The sequence below is a fragment of the Bufo bufo genome, chromosome 7, assembly GCF_905171765.1.
Source record: "Bufo bufo chromosome 7, aBufBuf1.1, whole genome shotgun sequence".
Lineage (NCBI taxonomy): Eukaryota > Metazoa > Chordata > Amphibia > Anura > Bufonidae > Bufo > Bufo bufo.
Genome location: NC_053395.1, coordinates 223,320,000 through 223,345,158, shown reverse-complemented (window position 1 = coordinate 223,345,158; position 25,159 = coordinate 223,320,000). Strand labels below are relative to the sequence as shown.

At 45.7% G+C, this 25,159-nt stretch overlaps 1 protein-coding gene across 13 annotated transcripts in view; it reads right to left on the bottom strand.

Annotated features, from left to right (window-relative positions):
- Window positions 1-25,159, bottom strand: part of TNS1 (tensin 1) — a 423,340-nt gene that overhangs the window by 232,044 nt on the left and 166,137 nt on the right. For all 13 annotated transcript variants that reach the window (XM_040439494.1, XM_040439493.1, XM_040439496.1 and 10 more), the window contains exon 3: window positions 22,997-23,034. In XM_040439494.1, the coding sequence (XP_040295428.1) occupies window positions 22,997-23,034 (38 nt within the window). The remainder of the gene's footprint in view (window positions 1-22,996; window positions 23,035-25,159) is intronic.

Sequence of the window (25,159 nt, the reverse complement as noted above, 5' to 3'; positions counted from 1 at the left end):
GGGGGTCTGCCTGTCAGTGCTCAGCGTCATATGCAGAGGTGGTATGAGTGCTGCCAGCATTGCTACAGAGGTTACAGAGGTGGGGGGTCCGCCTGTCAGTGCTCAGCGTCATATCCAGAGGTTGTACGAGTGCTGCCAGCATTGCTGCAGAGGTTACAGGGGTGGGGGGTCAGCCTGTCAGTGCTCAGCCCCATATCCAGAGGTTGTACGAGTGCTGCCAGCATTGCTGCAGAGGTTACAGGGGTGGGGGGTCAGCCTGTCAGTGCTCAGCCCCATATCCAGAGGTTGTATAAGTGCTGCCAGCATTGCTGCAGAGGTTACAGGGGTGGGGGGTCAGCCTGTCAGTGCTCAGCCCCATATCCAGAGGTTGTATAAGTGCTGCCAGCATTGCTGCAGAGGTCACAGGGGTGGGGGGTCAGCCCGTCAGTGCTCAGTGTCATATCCAGAGGTTGTATGAGTGCTGCCAGCATTGCTGCAGAGGTTACAGGGGTGGGGGGTCAGCCTGTCAGTGCTCAGCCCCATATCCAGAGGTTGTATAAGTGCTGCCAGCATTGCTGCAGAGGTCACAGGGGTGGGGGGTCAGCCCGTCAGTGCTCAGTGTCATATCCAGACGTTGTATGAGTGCTGCCAGCATTGCTGCAGAGGTTACAGGGGTCGGGGGTCAGCCTCTGAGTGCTCAGACCATACACCGCACACTGCCCCTACCTGATGCTGCCTCACCTCGCCTCATTGGTGGTGCAACCCTGGTCATCCCAGAAGGAAGCCTCTTCTAAAGATGATGCACAAGAAAGCCCACAAACAGTTTGCTGTAGACAAGCACTAAGGACATGGATTACTAGGGCCATGTCCTGTGGTCTGATGAGATCAAGATAGACTTATCTGGTTCAGATGGTGTCCAGCGTGCGTGGTGGCAACCAGATGAGAAGCACAAAGACCAGGGTGTCCTGCCTACCGTCAAGCATGGTGGTGGAGTGTCATGGTTTGGGGCTGCATGAGTGCTGCCGGCTGTGGGAAGCTACAGTTCACTAAGGGAACCATGAATGCCAACAGAGCATGATTCTCTCCCTTCGGAAACTGGGCGGCAGTGCAGTATTCCAGCATGATAACGACCCCAAACACCCCCAAGACGACCACTGGCTTGTAAAGAGACTGAGGGTAAAGGTGCTGGACTGGCTGAGCATGTCTCCAGACCTAAAGCCTATGGAGCATCTGTGGGGCCTCCTCAAACAGAAGGTGGTGGAGCCCAAGGTCTCTAACATCCACCAGCTCCGTGATGTCCTCATGGAGGAGGGAAGAGGATTCCGGTGGCAACCTGTGAAGCTCCAGTGAACTCCATGCCCAAGAGAGTGAAGGCCGTGCTGGAAAATAATGGTGGCCACACAAATTATTGACACTTTGGGAACAATTTGGCCATTTTATTTTTGTTGCCAGCGATTTAGACATTAATGGCTGTGTGAAACACTGTTCTACAAGCCGTACACTGACTACGTTACATTGTATCAAAGTGTAAAATCTTCAGTGTTGTCTTCAGGGGAGATACTGTAGGTGCTGGTCCCACCTCTGAGACCCACTCATATCTGCAGCCTCCAAAGTGAAGGAAAGCACACCGTGCAGGCTGACGTGCACTCCATTGATTGCTATGGGAGTTCCCAAAAAAACCACTGTGTAAGCGTGCGCAGCTATTTTCGAGAATCCTATAGCAATGAATGGAAAGCGCACCATGCAAGCGCGGCCACTGCTCCAGTTAACATTATGAGACTGCTAGAAATATCCAAGCTAGCGCTCTGCTTTTTTGAGAACACCCATAGCAGTAAATGGAGAGCAATCGTGCATGCACTGCTACCCTCCGTTCACTTCGGGGGGCCCTGTTCTGGAGATGGGAGGTGGGAACTTGCACCTCTCTGACACTTATGGCCTATCCTAGCAATATGCCTCCCATGTCTGAGATGAGACAACCCCTCTAAAGTTATGCCCCTGGGGGTGGATTTTAGATTCCAATAGACAAACCAGATAAGACACTGTTCACATCACTATCAGAAGCAGCGCTAGTTTTTCCAATCAAGATGAGACGGCCAACGGACCCCATAATAAGTCAGTGAGGTCTTTGGGTGCTGCTGGTATCTCTTGAGCGTTGGACCTAGCTGAGCGCTGTGCCTTCTATCCTACATGTAAGCCGCAAGGCAGATGTGAACAGAGCCTGGAAAAGTAGAAGAGGGTCCCGTTAGTTTTTGGGCCCCTTGGTAGATGCCATGTTTGTTACTCTGGTATTTACACCCATGGACTTCTAACCACAGAAGTGCCCCAGGGTCACCTCCACTGTGTTATCTCCGGTCCAGCTAGAAATGGGACCTTGCGGCCTCCCACCTATCGTCCTATCATGACCCGACATGAGTGCTGCCAAGTATCAGCTCAGAACATTCCTGTGTCCCACTCCTTACTAAAGATACCACTTATGTCGCCTCTCAGACACTTGAGGAGGACGGAAAAATGTTGTTACATTGTATCTGCGGAGTGTCAGGAGCCAAAGAACGGTCCAGAGAGCCAAGGTGAGCGCCAAGACCTGGACGGGTCCAAGGACCCGAGAGCATTCATGGTTCATAGAAATAAGGGCTCCTGGGCGATCAACTAACAGACTTTGGGGGTCATTTACTAAGCTGACATACGCCTAGCTTAGGCGTATTTCAGACGCAGAAGGTGGCACAACGGTTAGTTGCGCCGCTATCTGCTACTTTGCCCTGCTTGCGCCAGTTCTAAAATTGTGGTTCTGGCGTGGGCAGGGAAGGGGAGCGGCCGACGGGGCATTCTCCATTTTCCTACGCCTGTTTTAGACATAGAAAATGGTCTAAATGTAAGACCGCTCGGAAGCGGATATAGATTTAGACCTGCGCTGGATGCGCCGAAGTTATGTAGAGGCCGGCGACACTTCATAACTTCAGCGGATCCTCCGCCAGATATGGGCCTTCGTTTCTAATTCTTCATTTTTTTTTCTATGTCTCTGCTTCCTGTCAGTGAATGGAAACATCCCTGTTTAATACTCATCCCTAATCCTGTCCAAATGGCATTAAAGAGCACCTGTCAGCAGGATCAGTCCTATTAAACCAGGCTTACTGTCCGATAGGATTGATCCTGCTGATTAAAATGATTCCTTGTAATAAAAACAAAACAAAAAAACTCTGCAAATAAGGGCTTCAGTGCACTGAGGGCGGGCCTTAGACCTCAGTGCACTTCAGCTCCTCTGTTTTCTATGCTCCTCGGTGCACCGAAGCTCTTATTTACATAAAGAATACAAGTCATGCACACGACCGTATTTATTTTGCAGTCAGCAAAAAAAGGATCCACAAAAAATACAGATGACGCCTGTGTGCGTTCCGTATTTTGCGGAACGGAACAGCTGGCCCCTAATAGAACAGTCCTAACCTTGTCCGTAATGCAGACAATAATAGGACATGTTCTATTTTTTTACGGAATGCACATAGGCAGAGTAATGTACAAGTATTTGGGAAGTATTCTGACAGTACAGCCTATCATGTCTTCTCCTATCTGCTATACGCTGTATGGGGAGAGGATCCCAAATATACGCTTTGTGCAGGAGCCTCCACTAATCTTGATCCCATCCTGGTCAGAATGTGCAAAAAGTGAAACATGAAGATCAAATGCACAGCGGCGACTACGTCCATGGGGGAATCAGATGCCTAAGGGCTTGTTCACACGAACGTGTGAAGCCCGTGCCCGTGCTGTGGACCGCAAATTGCAGTCCGGGCACTATCCGTGGGGCAGGCGCATGGAGATCGCAGACCCATTCACTTGAACGGGTCCGCGATCCTTCCGTTCCGCAAAAATATAGAGCATGTTCTATCTTTTTGCGGGGCGGAAGCACGGAACGGAATCCCAGGAAGCACTCCGTAGTGTTCGATTCCGTTCTTCTGTTCCGCATCTCCGGATTTGTGGACCCACTGAAATGAATGGGTCCGCATCCGTTATGCGGAATGGCAACGGAACGGAGCATGTATTGCGGGTCCGCAAATGCGGTCCGCAATACGGCGACGGGCATCACACGTTCGTATGAACGAGCCCGAATGCTGATGTCGGATGATAGGCACAAAACCTTTGTATAAAATCAACATACAAAGGTACTGTGGGAAACTTATTTTAAGGCCGAGTGGCCCCAAAGTGACCCAAAGTAAATGAACGCCCCATTCATGAAAATGTCAGTCCCCACACAGCGAGAATGTATCCAGCTATTAAGTCCCAGCATCTCTGTGAAATATCTGGGACCTTTTATTTCTCAACTCTTTCTACATTATAGAAAACAAAATCCATTTTTTCCATGGAAAGCATCAGCATGCAGGCTGGATCCACTTTGCAGATCTTAATTTGGCATTATATTCATTAGTCATGCTCTTGCTCTTTAATACACATCCTAGTAGTCTAATTAACACAAATATCTACAGCTTTTTATGCCTTGCTGCCAAGTACCAAACATTAACGTTTAATTCATTCACCAACATAAGCTTGCTGATTGTTTCCATTCAGTTATATACATGCGCATCAATAGTGTAGATTTATTTTAATTGTCATTGCAGTGATTAGACAACACATCCAATTAAAATATATATTTTTTTATTAGCTTATATATCCAGTCAGTGATAATATGAGGTTGTCAGCCATCTACACAGACATGAGTCAAGACGCCTTTATTGATCTCTGTCTGCGGAAGCATTTCCCTATAACCTCCAGCAACAACAATACTTATCCCATGGACAGGGACGCCTTCACCGACCCCTCATACCCCCTGATTCTATGTATGTCAGAGTAAAGGTAAAGAAATTTTATAAAGGATATTAATGTCAATGCTAATCTTCATACATAACATTACTTATCCTGTACTGATCCTGAGTTACATCCTGTATTATACTCCAGAGCTGCACTCACTATTCTGCTGGTGGAGTCACTGTGTATATACAAAACATTACTTATCCTGTACTGATTCTGAGTTACATCATGTATTATACTTCAGAGCTGCACTCGCTATTCTGCTGGTGGAGTCACTGTGTACATACATTACTTATCCTGTACGGATCCTGAGTTACATCCTGTATTATACTCCAGAGCTGCACTCACTATTCTGCTGGTGCAGTCACTGTGTACATACATTACTTATCCTGTACTCATCCTGAGTTACATCCTGTATTATACTCCAGAGCTGCACTCACTATTCTGCTGGTGCAGTCACTGTGTACGTACATTACATTACTTATCCTGTACTGATCCTGAGTTACATCCTGTTATATACTCCAGAGCTGCACTCACTATTCTGCTGGTGCAGTCACTGTGTACATACATTACATTACTTATCCTGTACTGATCCCGAGTTACATCCTGTATTATACTCCAGAGCAGCACTCACTATTCTGCTGGTGCAGTCACTGTGTACATACATTACATTACTTATCCTGTACTGATCCCGAGTTACATCCTGTATTATACTCCAGAGCTGCACTCACTATTCTGCTGGTGCAGTCACTGTGTACATACATTACTTATCCTGTACTGATCCTGAGTTACATCCTGTATTATACTCCAGAGCTGCACTCACTATTCTGCTGGTGCAGTCACTGTGTACATACATTACTTATCCTGTACTGATCCTGAGTTACATCCTGTATTATACTCCAGAGCTGCACTCACTATTCTGCTGGTGCAGTCACTGTGTACATACATTACTTATCCTGTACTGATCCTGAGTTACATCCTGTATTATACTCCAGAGCAGTGTTCCCTCTAAGCTGCGCGGGTGGGCGGCCGTGCAGCAATTATTGTGGCCCCGCTCACAATTTTATAATGCCCGCTCACTCAGCTGTGCCGGGTGTGCCTGGGCACACCCTAATAGGTTTATCGCCTCCGTGCGCACTGCCCCCAGCTGATTCCCCTGTCTGTTTTGCTGGCTGACGCCGCCCGCCGCACGGTCAGTTCATTTACAATACCTGGCTGTGGGCTGCCGGTGGGCGGTGGCTAGTATTCAAATAGGGGGGCGGAGTCCTGGACCCGGTGGAGGCAGAGAGGGAGTGCGTGCTGTGCGGCGCCGGCTGAATTGACGTCACGTCACGCTGCATCTGAGTACCCTGCGCGCCTGGCCGTCTGCTAGCTGGTGAGGTGAGGGCATATAAAAAAAGAAGTATGTACCCCCCCTGTCCCACAGTGCTACGAATCCTCTGTTGTCCCCTGTATTACCCTGATACCCCTCAGTTATATAATATATCTGAGGGATATCAGGGTAAATTAAACAGGGGGTAATATAACTAGGGGTATCAGGGTACATGAGGGGTAATATAACTGAGGAGGGCAAGGCTACTATCAGACATTATACAGGGGTAATATAACTTATCTTACCCCTCACCCCTGTATTATGTCCCTGATAGCCCTCCTCACTTATATTACCCCTGTATAATGTACCCTGATAGATACCCCTTAGTTATATTACCCCCTGTATAATGTACCCTGATACCCCTCAGTTATATAATATAACTGAGGGGTATCAGGTTAAATTATACAGGGCGGGGTAATATAACTAAGGGGTATCAGTGTACATTATTATACAGGGGTAATATAACTAAGGGGTATCAGGGGACATTATTATACAGGGGTAATATAACTTAGTAGGGCTATCAGGGGACATTATACAGAGGTAATAGAACTTATATTACCCCTGTATAATGTCCTTGATAGCCCTCCTCAGTTATATTACCCCTGTATAGTGTACCCTGATACCCCTTAGTTATATTACCCCCTGTATAATGTACCCTGATACCCCTCAGTTATATAATATAACTGAGGGGTATCAGGTTAAAATATACAGGGCGGGGTAATATAACTAAGGGGTATCAGTGTACATTATTATACAAGGGTAATATAACTGAGGAGGGCTATCAGGGGACATTATACAGAGGTAATATAACTTATATTACCCCTGTATAGTGTACCCTGATACCCCTTAGTTATATTACCCCCTGTATAATTTACCTGATACCCCTCAGTTATATTACCCCTGTATAATGTCCCCCATAACAGTGTGTCCTCCACAGGTCCCCCATAACAGTGTGTCCTCCACAGATCCCCCATAACAATGTGTCATCCACAGATCCCCCATAACAATGTGTCATCCACAGATCCCCCATAATAATGTGTCATCCACAGATCCCCATAACAATGTGTCATCCACAGATCCCCATAACAGTGTGTCATCCACAGATCCCCCATAATAATGTGTCATCCACAGATCCCCATAACAATGTGTCATCCACAGATCCCCATAACAATACCCAAAGGAAAAAAATTATTTTAAAAACCTGCTGTTTCTCTAGATGACCTTATGTTTATGGTAGTGATAATAGAGTCTCAATGGTCTATAAAAGCAGCTACACTATTTTTACAGACCTTTGAGACTCTATTAACACTACTATTAACATAAGGTCATCTAGAGAAAAAGCAGGTTTTTAAAATTCTTATTTTTCCCATTTAGGTGTTAGAGCAATCTAATTAAAGTTATGTTTTAACAGCTAAAGAGAAAGAAAAAATAAATAAAAACCTACGGTTTCTCTAGATGACCTTATGTTGATAGTAGTGTTAATAGAGTTTCAATGGTTTGTAAAAATAGTGTAGCTGCTTTTATAGACCCTTGAGACTCTATTACCACTACTATCAACATAAGGTCATCTAGAGAAACAGCAGCTTTTTTAAATTATTTTTTTACTTTAGGTATTAGAGCAATCAAATGAAAGTTATGTTTTAACATAAGGGTCAGAAACTGGGTTTTGTTTAGCCTCTTGGTTATTAGTTTTTCTATGTAAGTTCTCTGGATCAAAGATTTTTTTTCCCCTGTATGGTTTATATATGGAGAGCAATGTCCAGTGATAACAGAGAGGACTATACTGTATATTGTACGGGTTGGTGCAGGGGTTATACTGTATTGTATGGGATGGTGCAGAGGTTTTTATGCTCTTTGAAGTGACAATTATCTTAGGTTTTCCTATCGCCCACCTTTGATGGCGCTGTGCCCAGCTCTGAGCCGACCCCGCTCAGCAGCTGCGAAGGCTTGGAGGGAACACTGCTCCAGAGCTGCACTCACTATTCTGCTGGCTTCAGAGATAAGACCTGCTTGTTCAGTGTCTATCCTGTGCAGTTCTGGTAAAGTGACTTTTCAGCTGGCATTGCAGTGTAATCTTAGGTAATGTTAATTGTACATTATTGTGGCAGTGATTATCACCTTACTTGCTCTGAGTTTATTTATTTTTTATTTTTTACCTACAATGTAATTTTCTGATGTAGAGCTTGCTACAATGTATCCGGCCTCCTTCCTGTAGAGATACCTTTCACACGAGGCAGATTTTGATGCAGAAATCCCTGAGACGACAAATCACCTGGATGGGGTTGTTTTGGTGGGAAGCACATGGATTTCTGCACGCTCCATTCAGATGAATAGAACTGCCTAACGAGCTGAGCGCTTGTCACCGAGTCAGAACAGGTTATTTAGCAATTTCCTTACAATGACAGCTAGCGGAGATCTTGAAAATGGTTATGAACTGAAATACACCAACCCCGATTCATCAAAGCCAGTGCCTGCTGCAGCAGTCCTGTGCTGTCATTTATGACACGGCATAGATAGTCATTATTTACACCAGCCCGCACCCCACCCTTGTCACTTCCCCGTTTCTTAAAATTGGTGAGGGTGGTGTAAAATGTTAATTGCAACTGGAAAATTTGCAATTGCATTAAAAAGTCACCAAAAATGGTGTAGGGGGAATAATGAATTTCCCTCGAAAGTTGCAAAATGTTGTGCTCTGTTGACATAAAACTTTAACCCCTTCATATCTGAGGCATCAGCGGGTCAGTGCCTCTGGTAATGGTCCTGTAATGAGCGCTCGTTTCCTCCTCTGCTGACTGAGCTAATGGCACGCGGCCTGGCATCCTCTTATTGGTTTCCTATTGATCGGCCTCCATTATTAATACATTGCCTATCTAATAACATCTGAAGGTATTGGACGTCTCTTGCTGACTGGGGCTCTAGATTAGAGGCTCTATGGTAACTCACTGCTTCCTAATTAGATAAAGCAGATTACATGACAACACCAGACCTCGGCTGCGCCTCTAATCACCGCTCCTTATTGTTCTCTGCTTTCCTGCGTTGTGTCCATGTAGTAAACAAAACCGAGAAATGTGACCCCCACACCCAGGGTCCCCCCCCCCCCCCCCCACACTCTGTAAATTATAAGAATACTGCCAGATGCCAAGGAGTTTGGTGACCGTGCACACACACAAGGCCGCAGGCTGAGCACATGTATACCGTCACAGAGCCACAAGGTGACTTCTAATATACATGGTTACTTATACCACCAGCCAAAGCTGCTGCAGAACCACTTGCTGAAGAGAAAAGGGGAGATTCCTGCCCATGAGAGGTCCCTCATCTTTTTTTTTTATAAAGATGTTCTGCAGCAGCTGAGGTGTATATTATGATGTTCTGCAGCAGATGAGGTGTATATTATGATGTTCTGCAGCAGCTGAGGTGTGTATTAGGAGGTTCTGCAGCAGCTGAAGTGTGTAGTATGAGGTTCTGCAGCAGCTGAGGTGTGTAGTATGAGGTTCTGCAGCAGCTGAGGTGTATATTATGATTTTCTGCAGCAGCTGACGTGTATTATGAGGTTCTGCAGCAGCTGAGGTGTGAATTATAAGGTTCTGCAGCAGCTGAGGTGTGTAGTATGAGGTTCTGCAGCAGCTGAGGTGTGTAGTATGAGGTTGTGCAGCAGCTGAGGTGTGTAGTATGAGGTTGTGCAGCAGCTGAGGTGTGTAGTATGAGGTTGTGCAGCAGCTGAGGTGTGTAGTATGAGGTTGTGCAGCAGCTGAGGTGTGTATTATGAGGTTGTGCAGCAGCTGAGGTGTGTAGTATGAGGTTGTGCAGCAGCTGAGGTGTGTAGTATGAGGTTCTGCAGCAGCTGAGGTGTGTAGTATGATGTTCTGCAGCAGCTGAGGTGTGTAGTATGAGGTTCTGCAGCAGCTGAGGTGTGTAGTATAAGGTTGTGCAGCAGCTGAGGTGTGTAGTATGAGGTTGTGCAGCAGCTGAGGTGTGTAGTATGAGGTTGTGCAGCAGCTGAGGTGTGTAGTATGAGGTTGTGCAGCAGCTGAGGTGTGTAGTATGAGGTTGTGCAGCAGCTGAGGTGTGTATTAGGAGGTTCTGCAGCAGCTGAAGGGTGTTTTCTGAGGTTCTGCAGCAGCTGAGGTGTGTATTATGAGGTTCTGCTGTAGTTGGATGGTGGAGTTTGCAGTGGTCTGAAAGCTTCTGCTACTGTTTTGCCTCTCCATGCTTTATACTGCAGCGATGCTTGTTTAGAGTGACTGCTTACAATATAAAACAAAATAGCTCAAGATTGAGACTATTCACTGACAGAATAAAGTGGAGATCAGCAATGAGAGGAATGCTTCCCCATCCAAACAATGCATTTCTAAAACATGGAAGTGACAAAGCATCGGCCGCTGTGCAGACGCCGCGTCCCCCTCCTCGTCAGAAGAAAGATCCAAGTTCTCTTTTCTCATAACCGTAGTGACCCTGGCGTTTCCTCCAGGGGGCTGAGCGCACTACCCCACGACAGTAAGAACAGCAGAGCCCTACATGGCCATAGCAGATGCTAATAGCTGCCAGATGATGTGTGCCGCACACTACACCATCAGCTCTGCATCCCTCACACTGACTCCTTATGTCACAGGCGGAGGGATCAGGGTCATTAACAGTGAAGAACTGAAACAGGAGCTACAGAGGGTGCAGAGGTAGCAGAACAGTCACTCCTGGACCCCACATACATTAAGGGGTTACTCTGTTTCATGAAATGGTGTCGATGAAGCCCCTGACATTTCTTCTGCCTTACTTTGTTGCAAAAATTGGCACAAATAGTTGATTGACTCTGCTGCAATGTTTTCATTGGACATTTGCTGCTCAACCTATGGCATCACTTCAGCAGACAATCCCTTTAAGTGATGTCACAGTCAAGAAGCTATGACATCACTAGACCGAGTACAAGAGCCCTTCCCTGCTCAGTGGCTGACAGAAGTAAAATTACTGCACTCATCATCTTCATCATAGGGACATTAGTGGAATAATAACCATCTAGTATTTAAAGGGGAACTCCAGCATCATTGGAATAATGGCTAAAGGGCCGGAGCTCATATAAAGCCCTAAATTATCTGTTTGAGAGACATCTGCTCCTTCAAGGCGTCTTCTCTGTTCATCCTCTCCTCGGCTCCTCACAGCCGGGATTTCCTGTAGAAGTTTTTTAGACTATATTCCTATAATTTATAATGAGCTGAAATATTAACCTATATTTCCAGAAAAACACAGTATTTTTCTACACACTGGGAAGCCACACATGGGGAGTAGGACAGCAGAGCATGCTGCAGACATATATCGTACAGAATATTGTTCCAAATGTCCTGAATTTGGAGAGGTGTTCTGTCTCTGCTATAAGGCTGATGTTCATTCCACCAGCAGAACAGTGAGTGCAGCTCTGGAGTATAATACAGGATGTAACTCAGGATCAATACAAAATAAGTAATGTAATGTATGTACACAGTGACTGCACCAGCAGAATAGTGAGTGCAGCTCTGGAGTATAATACAGGATGTAACTCAGAATCAGTACAGGATAAGTAATGTATGTACACAGTGACTCCACCAGCAGATTAGTGAGTGCAGCTCTGGAGTTTAATACAGGATGTAACTCAGGATCGGTACAGGATAAGTAATGTAATGTATGTACATACACAGTAACTGCACCAGCAGAATAGTGAGTGCAGCTCTGGATTTTCATACACAATATAATTCCTGAACAGCACTGTATGTACACAGTGACTACACCAGCAGAATAGTGAGTGCAGCTCTGGAGAATAATACAGGATGTAACTCAGGATCAGTACAGGATAAGTAATGTATGTACACAGTGACTGCACCAGCAGAATAGTGAGTGCAGCTCTGGAGTATAATACAGGATGTAACTCAGGATCAGTACAGGATAAGTAATGTTATGTATGTACATAGTGACTCCTTCAGCAGAATAGTGAGTGCAGCTCTGGAGTATAATACAGGATTTAACTCAGGATCAGTACAGGATAAGTAATGTAATGTATGTACATACACAGTGACTGCACCAGCAGAATAGTGAGTGCAGCTCTGGATTTTCATACACAATATAATTCCTGAACAGCACTGTATGTACACAGTGACTGCACCAGCAGAATAGTGAGTGCAGCTCTGGAGTATAATACAGGATGTAACTCAGGATCAGTACAGGATAAGTAATGTATGTACACAGTGACTCCTTTAGCAGAATAGTGAGTGCAGCTCTGGAGTAGAATACAGGATTTAACTCAGGATCAGTACAGGATAAGTAATGTATGTACACAGTGACTCCACCAGCAGAATAGTGAGTGCAGCTCTGGAGTATAATACAGGATGTAACTCAGGATCAGTACAGGATAAGTAATGTAATGTATGTACACAGTGACTCCACCAGCAGAATAATGAGTGCAGCTCTGGAGTATAATACAGGATGTAACTCAGGATCAGTACAGGATAAGTAATGTAATGTATGTACACAGTGACTCCACCAGCAGAATAATGAGTGCAGCTCTGGAGTATAATACAGGATGTAACTCAGGATCAGTACAGGATAAGTAATGTATGTACACAGTGACTGCACCAGCAGAATAGTGAGTGCAGCTCTGGAGTATTATACAGGATGTAACTCAGGATCAGTACAGGATAAGTAATGTCATTCATCTATCATTCTGGTACTAGAAAAACTTTGAAGTATTCATCACATCTCATCTCATCTCATGAAAAATACATGACATTAGAGCTGAAATCTAGCCGCATTCCTTGCTTGCTCGGCGTCTGTAAATACTGTCTGACCGTTTTGACCGAAGATGATAGATGATTCATTTTGGCCCATTGAAGGGGTTGGGGGTTTCAATCCGAATGCTTGGGAACACAATCCAACCTACTGAGAAAGACAATGGTGCAGAGACAGCGCAGGAGCTACTGTTACTGCATTACTATTCTTTATTATTCTGTTGTAGGTATCTTTATGGGTTCGGTGACCGGTCTTCTCATTTCAGGGCGTGACATTTACTATTCTCTTAAAATCATTAAATAAAGTGAGGATCGCCCCCATGTAGGAAACATCTTGAGATATTGGATAATGTTCTGTAGAATTTGCAGGAACCCTGACAATAAAACCTTCCTACAAGTGAGTCAGAACTGGAAAGATTCGTCAGGATTTTGGACTGGGCACCGTTTGATCACAGGGCGCGACTATGCAGGAATTTCTCAAGAAACCAAGGAAGAGGTGCCCAAGGCTTCCCAAACCCATGGAAAATATTTAAACTTTTTATACATTAATCTAACAGAGAACATTGCGTCCCATGGATCCACGCTGCCTCCCGATGAGTCAGGCTGGCGTTCCGTGAATTTACAGGGTGGCGCAGTTTGGCCACATCACAAGCCAAGTGTATGTTCCTGGTTATGGCTGAGGAGTCATCATCATGGTTAGTTTATCTGGGGACCCATGATACCACTGGGTCCCCAGAAGGATGGGGGCAGGGCCCATGTGTGTGGAGCCTCTGCGACATACTGGCTTGCCTGCTCCTTAATTACATTCTTTTCTTAGAACTTAAGATGCTTTAGACAAGAATCCGGCCTACAACTTGTAACGATGGGAAGATCTTGGAAAAATATTTGTTAGCATTTGATCTGTGACCAGCGCGCCGCATACCGTGAGCCCGACTTTCCATAAACTCAATGCATTTAGATGTTAGAAAGAATGTTTCTTTGGAAAGAAGCCACAATTAACTGCAAGTAAATACACATGCAGATGTAGCAGAGCTGAATCGGTCATTTAACTCTTTGGAGCTGCGTAACGTGCGAATCATAATCAGGAGGTTTTGCAATACTCTTTTGTGAAGGAATATTAGTGAGACGCAGGGGAACAAAAGGAGGCATCGTTAAAATGTTACCTTATCCTCTGTCCATTCATATAGGACCAGGCACCAACCTCCCTAAAAAAAGAAACAGACCCCACACCAGACTCCCCTTTATACAGACCCCAGACAAGCCCTTTATACAGACCTCAGGCCAGACCCCCTTTATACAGACCCCAGACAAGCCCTTTATACAGACCTCAGGCCAGACCCCCTTTATACAGACCCCAGACAAGCCCTTTATACAGACCTCAGGCCAGACCCCCTTTATACAGACCCCAGACAAGCCCTCTATACAGACCTCAGGCCAGACCCCCTTTATACAGACTTCAAACGCCCCTATCAGAGGCTGGCGCAGGCAGCATGACATCATCGCGCCACCCGAGCTGGGCAGCGGAGAGCGCAGGCCACTGCATTGCTGGCAGCCCCCATTGATGTAAGTATTTGTGTTTATTTTTATTTATTTGACCAATATGGGGAAGGGAGGAAGAGAAGCACTATGGGGGCATCTACTGGGGGCACTAAATAGGGGCATTATATACTGGCACACATTACAGGGTGCACTATGGGGAAAGAGGGAGAGAAGCTCTATGAAGGCATCTACTGGGGCACTATATAGGGACATTTTATACTGGCAGACATTATGGGGGGCACTACGGGGACATTATAAGGGGCCATTTTTGTACTGTCACACATTATAAGGAGAATTATTACTACTGGGGGACTATGGGAAACATGATTACTAGTATGGGCACTATGGGAGCATTGTTACTTTTGGAGCACAGTGGGGACATTAGTACTGTTAGGGGCACTGCTAACACGAAGTGTGCGCTGGTAGAGAATTATTACTATTGTTGTGATTTTGGGGAGCACTATTACTGTGGGGGCACCTGGCACAGTATCAGCTTAGCACAGTTATTTTTGGGGGACGTTATGTTTTCACTATTAGTGTCAGGGACACTATTTGCTGGGCGCAATTATTTTTTAGGGCACTGTGTGCCAATAATTACTGGAGGGGGCGCTATCTGTGCGGTACTAGTGTTTTCAGGGGGACTGTTTCTGCAGTGTAGTATTGGGGAGCACAGCGGGCACAGTATTTAGAGGTCGCAGGATGGGTGGTCAGAAGGTGGGAGGATGATGGAAAAGTAGGAAGGAAAGATGTCGGTTCGTCAAATTCTGCAGAGACAATATGCGGCTAAAGAAGTCTTCATGGCGGTCTCTTGTGAATGGAGAAGATGAGGACAGAGAACATCTACATCAGAGGAGACGTCACTGGATGGAAGAGGTATGGGGCGCTGTATTAGCCTGCATGTTCTGTAGTGCTGTATGTAGTTAGGAGGGAAGAGGTTAGGTTGAGAACCACAATATGTGGATTTAGAGCAGTCCTCAGAGACCACCTGTCTACAGACTTGGAACCATACCCACTTTGTACAAACCCCAAATCTCCATGTATAGAGACGTCAGACTAGCCCCTTATAGAGACCCCCTGTATAAAGATCCGAGACTATGCCCTAATATATACAAACCTGAGACCAGACACTCCTGTATAGAGACCCCCAGACCAGACCCTCCCCTGTACAGACACTATACCTCATGTATGAAGACCCCAGACTAGACTCTCCTGTATAGAGACCCCCAGACCAGACCCTCCCCTGTACAGACACTATACCTCATGTATGAAGACCCCAGACTAGACTCTCCTGTATAGAGACCCCCAGATCAGACCCTCCCCTGTACAGACACTATACCTCATGTATGAAGACCCCAGACAAGACTCTCCTGTATAGAGACCCCCATACCAGACCCTCCCCTGTACAGACACTATACCTCATGTATGAAGACCCCAGACTAGACTCTCCTGTATAGAGACCCCCAGACCAGACCCTCCCCTGTACAGACACTATACCTCATGTATGAAGACCCCAGACTAGACTCTCCTGTATAGAGACCCCCAGATCAGACCCTCCCCTGTACAGACACTATACCTCATTTATGAAGACCCCAGACAAGACTCTCCTGTATAGAGACCCCCATACCAGACCCTCCCCTGTACAGACACTATACCTCATGTATGAAGACCCCAGACTAGACTCTCCTGTATAGAGACCCCCAGACCAGACCCTCCCCTGTACAGACACTATACCTCATTTATGAAGACCCCAGACAAGACTCTCCTGTATAGAGACCCCCATACCAGACCCTCCCCTGTACAGACACTATACCTCATGTATGAAGACCCCAGACTAGACTCTCCTGTATAGAGACCCCCAGACCAGACCCTCCCCTGTACAGACACTATACGTCATGTATGAAGACCCCAGACTAGACTCTCCTGTATAGAGACCCCCAGACCAGACCCTCCCCTGTACAGACACTATACGTCATGTATGAAGACCCCAGACTAGACTCTCCTGTATAGAGACCCCCATACCAGACCCTCCCCTGTACAGACACTATACCTCATGTATGAAGACCCCAGACTAGACTCTCCTGTATAGAGACCCCCAGACCAGACCCTCCCCTGTACAGACACTATACGTCATGTATGAAGACCCCAGACTAGACTCTCCTGTATAGAGACCCCCAGACCAGACCCTCCCCTGTACAGACACTATACCTCATGTATGAAGACCCCAGACTAGACTCTCCTGTATAGAGACCCCCAGACCAGACCCTCCCCTGTACAGACACTATACGTCATGTATGAAGACCCCAGACTAGACTCTCCTGTATAGAGACCCCCAGACCAGACCCTCCCCTGTACAGACACTATACCTCATGTATGAAGACCCCAGACTAGACTCTCCTGTTAACAGACCCCAGCCAAGCCTTTCATATGCACCCTCTTCATACAGAGCCTAGACCATACCCTCATATAGAGACCCCAGAGACCAAACCCTATGCTGCCTATAGACCAGAGTCTCCCTGTATAAACCCCCCAGACTAGGCCCTCCTGTTAACAGACCACAGACACCTCATATACAGATCCAAGACCATACCCTCTTTATACAGACCCCAGACAAGCCCTTCATACGGACACCCTGTACACAGACCCCAGACCATACTCCCATATATACGGCACAGACCTCACATTGTATACAGACACCAAACCAGATCCTCCTGTATACAAATCCTGTGCCCCCCCCCCCTTTACGAAGACCCCAGACTAGACCCCCCTGTTTACAGACCCCAAACCCCCTAAACATACAGGCCTCCCGTTTTATGGTCACTAATATTGCCATCAGTGCCTACATGAATAGTGCCAGCAAGAGAGTAGCCCCTTTAAAAGTGCCAGCTGCAGTGACCTCATGAATAGTGTGTGCCAACAGAAATAGTGCGAACCAGAGCACAGCTACAAGAGTGCCGCCCGGAGTGCCCCATGTATGCTGTGAGTGCCCTCATCACTAGTACCAGCCACAGCGGCAACAGAAATATTGTCAGTCCCCCTATGAACAATGCCAACCATAGTGCCAAGCATATAGTTCGCCTCTGCCTGTCCCTCACTTCCTCCCGCTGTTGGTTGGCAGTGGTGTCAGGGAGAGGTGGGTATGTGTGGGCACCCGGGAGGTTTGCCAGCTCTTCCAGAAGTCCAAGAGTCTCTGAATATTCCAGGAGTATAAGAATTAGGAACATCGGCAGCTCTAAGTATCAGCCAGAATGCAGATGTAGCTTTGGATGTGACCAGAGATTAAAAAGACATGACTGATATCGAGGAGGTAAGTAAAGTACTGGAAAAATTCTCCAGAAATGCATGTCAATTTTAACCAGATGCCAAAGAGTTAACTAGGTATGAGCTTCTAAGAATAGATTGTACAGATTTACTTAAAAAAAACAAAAAAAAACATAGAAATGACTGATGTGGATCTGCTGGGGTGAAACGGGAGACGGAGAATTCACTGGCGGCCTTGTGTAAGCTTGGGGCGAGTCGCCGCTTCTCAACAGACCCTGTGTGTGCAGCGTGTACCCCCTCCCCTTCCTCCCCGGGGTCTCACTTTATTTTCTTTACCCTACAGGTTGGTGCCATTCCTCAGTAACACTGACCAGATGCCAGTAATGTTGGCACCGAGGCACAGGCGGGTTCTCTGAGCCAAATCCCTGGTCCGAGGCACACCGTGTGTCAGCAGGTCCACGGCAGGAATGCAGCTCTGGATGACTGCACGCTGAGGTAAGCCGCCAGAAGCCGAAGAAAAACTGCGCCACTGTGACAAAGAGCCCATACTGGGTACATCGACATCTAGACCAATGTAGCAGAGCTGAATGTGTCATCTATGGGTGTACAGTATTTCCCAATTCTATTGGCTCGTCTCCAACATTGATGGCATATTGTGAGGATATAGTATCATCGGTAGGTAATGGTGGGTCCCACCTCCTGGACCCGCACCTATATCCAGAACGGGCCCCGCGAAGTGAAGGAAAGCACACTATGCATGTGCGACATGGTCTCCATCGATCGCTATGGGAGGTCACAGCACACCAAACAAGTGCGGCCACAGCTCCATTCACCTCTATGATGCTGCCAGAAATGACCAAGCTGGCACTCGGCTGTGAATGGAGGGCGGCTGTGCTGTGCGGGGGCTGGAGATGAGAGCAGGGCCCAGAGGTGGGACCAGCCTCTGTCTGATGTGGATGGCATATCCTAGCCATACGTCATCAGCGTCTGAGATGACACAACCCCAATCAGCGCATCCTTCTAATAGTCTTTATGTTTCAACTTCTCAAGATTTCAAGACTTCTGTTTGCTGCCAATAAATGGAGGCGTTCTCGTTTGCATCCAGAGGCCATACACACCTAAGGCTACTTTCACACTAGTGTTTCTATTTTCCGGTATTGAGATCAGTCGTAGGATCTCAGTACCGAAGAAAAAAACACTTCCGATTTGTCCCTATTCATTGTCAACGTAACAGAAAGGAACGGAGTGGTGCTCCAAAAAGCATTCTGTTCCGTTTGGTTGCGTTCCCATACCGGAGAGCAAACCGCAGCAAGCTGCGGTTTTCTTTCTGTCATGGGATGCAGAGCAAAACGGATCCATCATGTCCCACAATGCAAGTCAATGGGGACGGATCCGTTTTCTCTGACACAATAGAAAACGGAGCGCAAGTGCATAGTGCCAAGGTTGTCAAACAAATAAAACACAGAATCACTTACCCATGTGTGCTTCCTCAAGGATGCGCGCGTTTCGGCGAACCTTCGTCTGCGGGGGTCTTCGCTGAAACGCGCATCGGGGCTGGCGCCATCCTTGAGGAAGCACACATGGGTAAGTGATTCTGTGTTTTATTTGTTTGACAACCTTGGCACTACGCACTTTATTGTCATTTAATGTGGATGTTGAATTGCTGTCCCTGTGTCTTCCTCCAGGGGATCCGCCTTTCCCTGCACTTGTTCTTCATGTATGGATTGTCCTGTATGTAATTGGTTAATAAATTTACTTATAATTTCTGCCGTCTGGTAGTTTTTTGATGGATATTTATAGTGTGAAAGTAGCCTAATACGTCCACAACCAAGGTTTTGCTACAATTGTATCCAGTCTGGCGGGTAGTTTACTATAATGTATCAGTGAAGGTAAAATGTATCCATCTGGACTCCAGGCTAGAAATCAATGTATGTCTTTAATTACAACAGAACCCCGTTAATTGCATTTCTGCATCATGATAAATCGCTGTTAATGTTAAATCACAGAGAACACATTGAGATACTGTCTCATCATGGGTTGTGCCAAATGATGACAAATTCAGCTTTGCTGCATCAACTCATGAATGTAAAATGAAGTTCTTTACTGTGACAATCATCCATGAAAAAAAAAAATAACAGTCCATACAACCAGGGAATAGGGAATCGTATGGCTGGTAATAGAGATGATACAAAACCCACTATGCATGAACACGGGGCTGGCGCAAGGTTGATATATGGGAAACAGACGTTTGCTCAGCAGCACTCATATAAAATCCATCCTACTTTATTGAGTTTGAAAATCCATTTTTCTTACATTTCTGGTGGAGAACCATCCTTCCCCACCAGTCGTAGCGATCTGTCCACCAGAAACACGTAAGAAAAATGGATTTTCAAACTAAATAAAGTAGAATAGATTTTATCCGAGTGCTGAACAAACTTCTGTTTCCCATATGCTCAGTAATGCCGGAATATAATGTTACTGTCAGGAATCTCATATTAAACTGCAAATGGTGTAAGCGATACCATTTATTAAATACATCTGATTAAGGACTAAGGGGGGTCATTTACAAACAGATATACGCCACTTTTTGGCGAAAAGGTTATTTGTACCGCAATGTGTTACACTTCCCCGCTCACGCCAGGTCAAAAAAGTGGGTGCTCCGGCAGGCCCCTCTCATTTATCATTTGCCTGTTTTAGGCTACATGCACACGACCGTGCCGTTTTTTGTGGAACGGGCGGCCATTGATATATAACTGCCTATTCTTGTCCGTTTTGCAGACAAGAATAGGACATGTTATATTTTTTTGCGGGGCCGCAGAACGGAGCAACGGATGCGGACAGCACGCGGAGTGCTGTCCGCATCTTTTGCGGCCCCGTTGAAGTGAATGGGTCCGCATCCGAGCCGCCAAAACGGCGGCTCGGATGTGAACCCGAACAACGGCTGTGTGCATGAGGCCTTAGGCATAGAAAATGGTCTAAATGTAAGACAGTAAGGAAGCTGGCGCAGATTTAGACAGGCGGTGGAGACGCCGAAGTTATCTAGAGGATGGTGCCTCTACATAAATTTGGCGCGTCCACCGCCTGCTAAAGGGGTATTAAGACCGGTGTCTAAAATGGCGGTTTTAAAAAATGACCCCATTCTAGAAAAAATCATAGCTCTCCAACTGCAATACTGGAAAACCACTGATTTAGGGTACTTTCACACTTGCGTTAGAGGATTCCGGCCGGCAGTTCTGTTTCCGTAACTGCCTGCCGGATCCAGAAATCCGTATGCAAACGGATCGCATTTGTTTCCGGATCAAGATGCGAATCTGTCTGACAAATGCATTGAAATACCGGATCCGTCTCTTCGCATTTTAAAAGGTCTGCTCATGCCCAGACCGGGAAACCGGATCCGTTTTTCCAGAACACTTGGTACCGTATCCGGCATTAATACATTTCAGTGTTCCGGAATTTTGGCCGGAGAAAATACCGCAGCATGCTTCAGTATTTTCTCTGGCCAAATACCTTAAGAGGGACTGAACTGAAGACATCCCGATGCATCCTGAACAGATCGCTCTCCATTCAGAATGCATGGGGATAAAACTGATCAGTTCTTTTCCGGTATTGAGCCCCTAGGACAGAACTCAATACTGGAAAACTTTAAGCCTAGTTTGAAAGTAGCCTTATTCTCAAGTGTCAATAAACATACGACGTTTAAGGACTATACATAAGACTTGGGCTATAGGTTTCTGTAGAGTCACCCGTACACCATAGGCTATGCTGTCTATCTCCTATTCATCTCCTATGGCACCGCTTTCCTGCCATCTCTTAAAGAGTGCTGCGTGGTGCCCTACAGATCTTTGGAAAAAGACAAGCATGAAGCACCTCCGCGCAGGACTCAACAAACACTTCTCATTTCAAAACAAAGTGGTCTGCAGACGCAGTTCTCCGACTGATCAGATGACAGACGTACAGGAATGCTGAATACGGACTGTGTGAATCACACCCTGGACAAATGCTCCAGAACATAACAGATGATTCTATGTCTGAGAATTATTAGGGGAGGTGAGGGTCACGCTAAATTAAACATTATTAATGAGGCCGCAGGTCAAGTGGACATCCTGTCACCCTGATGAATGTTTAGAACAGAGAAGTGTCAGCTCTTCTTCACTGTTTTGTTGCAAAAGAATCAATCAATTTTTTCCACTGTTACCCATAATTCCACTTATACTTGCATTTTATAGACTCCAAAGTTTCCCTAAAATATATTTTAAAACATTCATAGTAAACATCGCTCCTCACTACGTCAGATGTTTCTGAGTTATTTACTTCTGGGGAAACTAGATGACAGCCAATATGGCTACCATAGCAGCTTCAGATTTCTTAAACTACTGACTGGTAGATAGCTAATATAACTAGGAAGATTTGCCTTCCCTGTTTGTGGAGCTGCAGGTTCAGAGCTCATTGGTTGCCCCCTGCTTGTGATGCTGCAGGTTCAGAGCTCACTGGGTGCTCCCTAATTGTGGAACTCCAGGTTCAGCACTCACTGGGTGCCCCCTGCTTGTGATGCTGCAGGTTCAGAGCTCACTGGGTGCTCCCTAATTGTGGAACTCCAGGTTCAACACTTACTGGGTGCCCCCTGCCTGCAGGCTCAGAGGCTTTTCTTGCTTCTTAAGCTGCAGATTTAGAACTCGATAAGCATTCCCTGCTTGTGGAGCTGTAGGTTCAGAGCTCAGTAGGCACTCTCTGCTTGTGGAACTGCAGGTTCAGGACTCAGTGGGAGTTATCTACTTGTATAGCTACAGATTCAGAGCTCAGTGAGCATTACCTATAAAGATGTTTCCCCCCCCCCCCTTTTTTCAGTTCTCTGTCCTGTGTGCCTCTGTCTCCATTTTCCTTCTCTTCTACTGGTATATCTGCATGAAAGTCTACTAAGGCTATAAATAATGCTAACCTGCACCAATTTCAAATGTCTCTACAGAGGAGCAGGTTAGCAAGAAGCAAGAGAGCTATTTATGAATGTAGAATTTGACTACCTGTAGGGACTGTTAGCATTTTGCAACTATAGTGCACCAGCTACGCCTGCCTGCTGTACAATCATTAGCACAGGAGCTGTATGAGTTTCAAGATGTTATTTGAAAACTTGCTTTATTTGCTGAACAGGACCATTAAATAAGAAAAAATACGAAATGACATTGCTTTATTATTCAATCTTTTCTGCTCCACTAAGTCACTAAGTCCATTAGGCTGAATAGATTGACCCAGTAATACATTGAAAAACCTGCACAGTGTATATGATAAAAGAAAGAATAGGAGCGTCACTTACCTTGGCTTCACACTTGCGGTGACATGACAGTCTGCAGACTGAAAGACAGAAAGAGAAGTATGTCAATTTGTAATAGCATCTCCAAATAAAGTGAATACTTGGTATTCTTTCACTAGCCTGTGGGGGGCACTGCAGCTGGGGATGCAGACTACATGCATAACACAATACCAGTGAATCCTCCGGATCAGCTGCTGGGGGCCTCACATTTCAGACTAAATGCTTTAAAGTGAAAATAAACAAGCTCCATAATCCCTCCCACACGCCGCAGGAATCCGCTTCAGAGAGTTTGGTAAAAGATACAAATCCATGTCCCTTCCTGAATTATTAAGGCATGGCTCACACACAATACGCTATAACCACAGCCCCCAATTTATAATATGCAGCAGAGTTGCATTGTAACAAACATACTATACAAGGCAATGGCAAATTGCCGCATGTACTGTACAGCGCATCATGTTACAGCAGTAATAAAACAAATACTCCTTTAATTTCCTGCAGAAGATCATCTACAATTCCATCACACCGTGTACAGTGCAATGATATTACCCTGAAGCATTGCCTTCCATAACACATAGTACACACAGGAGATTCTCACTCTATAACGCATAGTACACACAGGAGATTCTCACTCCATAACACATAGTACACACAGGAGATTCTCACTCCATAACACATAGTACACACAGGAGATTCTCACTCCATAACACATAGTACACACAGGAGATTCTCACTCCATAACACATGGTACACACGGGAGATTCTCACTCCATAACACATGGTACACACCGGAGATTCTCACTCCATAACACATGGTACACACCGGAGATTCTCACTCCATAACACATGGTACACACCGGAGATTCTCACTCCATAACACATGGTACACACAGGGATTCTCACTCCATAACACATGGTACACACCGGAGATTCTCACTCCATAACACATGGTACACACGGGGGATTCTCACTCCATAACACACGGTACACACGGGAGATTCTCACTCTATAACACATGGTACACACAGGAGATTCTCACTCCATAACACATGGTACACACGGGAGATTCTCACTCCATAACACATGGTACACACGGGAGAGTCTCACTCCATAACACATGGTACACACAGGAGATTCTCACTCCATTACACGAGGTACACACAGGAGATTCTCACTCAATAACACATGGTTCACACAGAAGATTCTCACTCCATAACACATGGTACACACGGGAGATTCTCACTCGATAACACATGGTACACACGGGAGATTCTCACTCCATAACACATGGTACACACGGGAGAGTCTCACTCCATAACACATGGTACACACGGGAGAGTCTCACTTCATAACACATGGTACACATGGGAGATTCTCACTCCATAACACATGGTACACACAGGAGATTCTCACTCCATAACACATGGTACACACGGGAGATTCTCACTCCATAACACATGGTACACACGGGAGATTCTCACTCCATAACACATGGTACACACAGGAGATTCTCAGATTCTCACTCCATAACACATGGTACACACGGGAGATTCTCACTCCATAACACATGGTACACACAGGAGATTCTCACTCCATAACACATGGTACACACGGGAGATTCTCACTACATAACACATGGTACACACGGGAGATTCTCACTCCATAACACATGGTACACACAGGAGATTCTCACTCCATAACACATGGTACACACAGGAGATTCTCACTCCATAACACATGGTACACACAGGTGATACCATCACATATACTAAACTAATGCATATCTTATTCTTTAGCATAGACTTCACTATACATTCTCATTCCTTTACATGTAACTGCATAGAAGTATCACATTCCTTCCTATATATATTTTACACAGAATATTTGTATTCCATCACATATCACATGTGATTTACACAGGGCAATCTCATTTCATCACATGCACAGGTTATTTTCATTCTGTCACATGTGCTAGATACAAGATATTCTCATTCTACCATAAAACACAGGGCATCCTCAATCTATCATATGTGCAATACACAGGACATTCCCATCCCACCACATATGGCATAGAAAGGACATTATCATCCAATTACTATATCCAATATTTTCATTCCATTATATTTACTCAGTGTACTTTTATTCTATCATGTATGAAATACACAT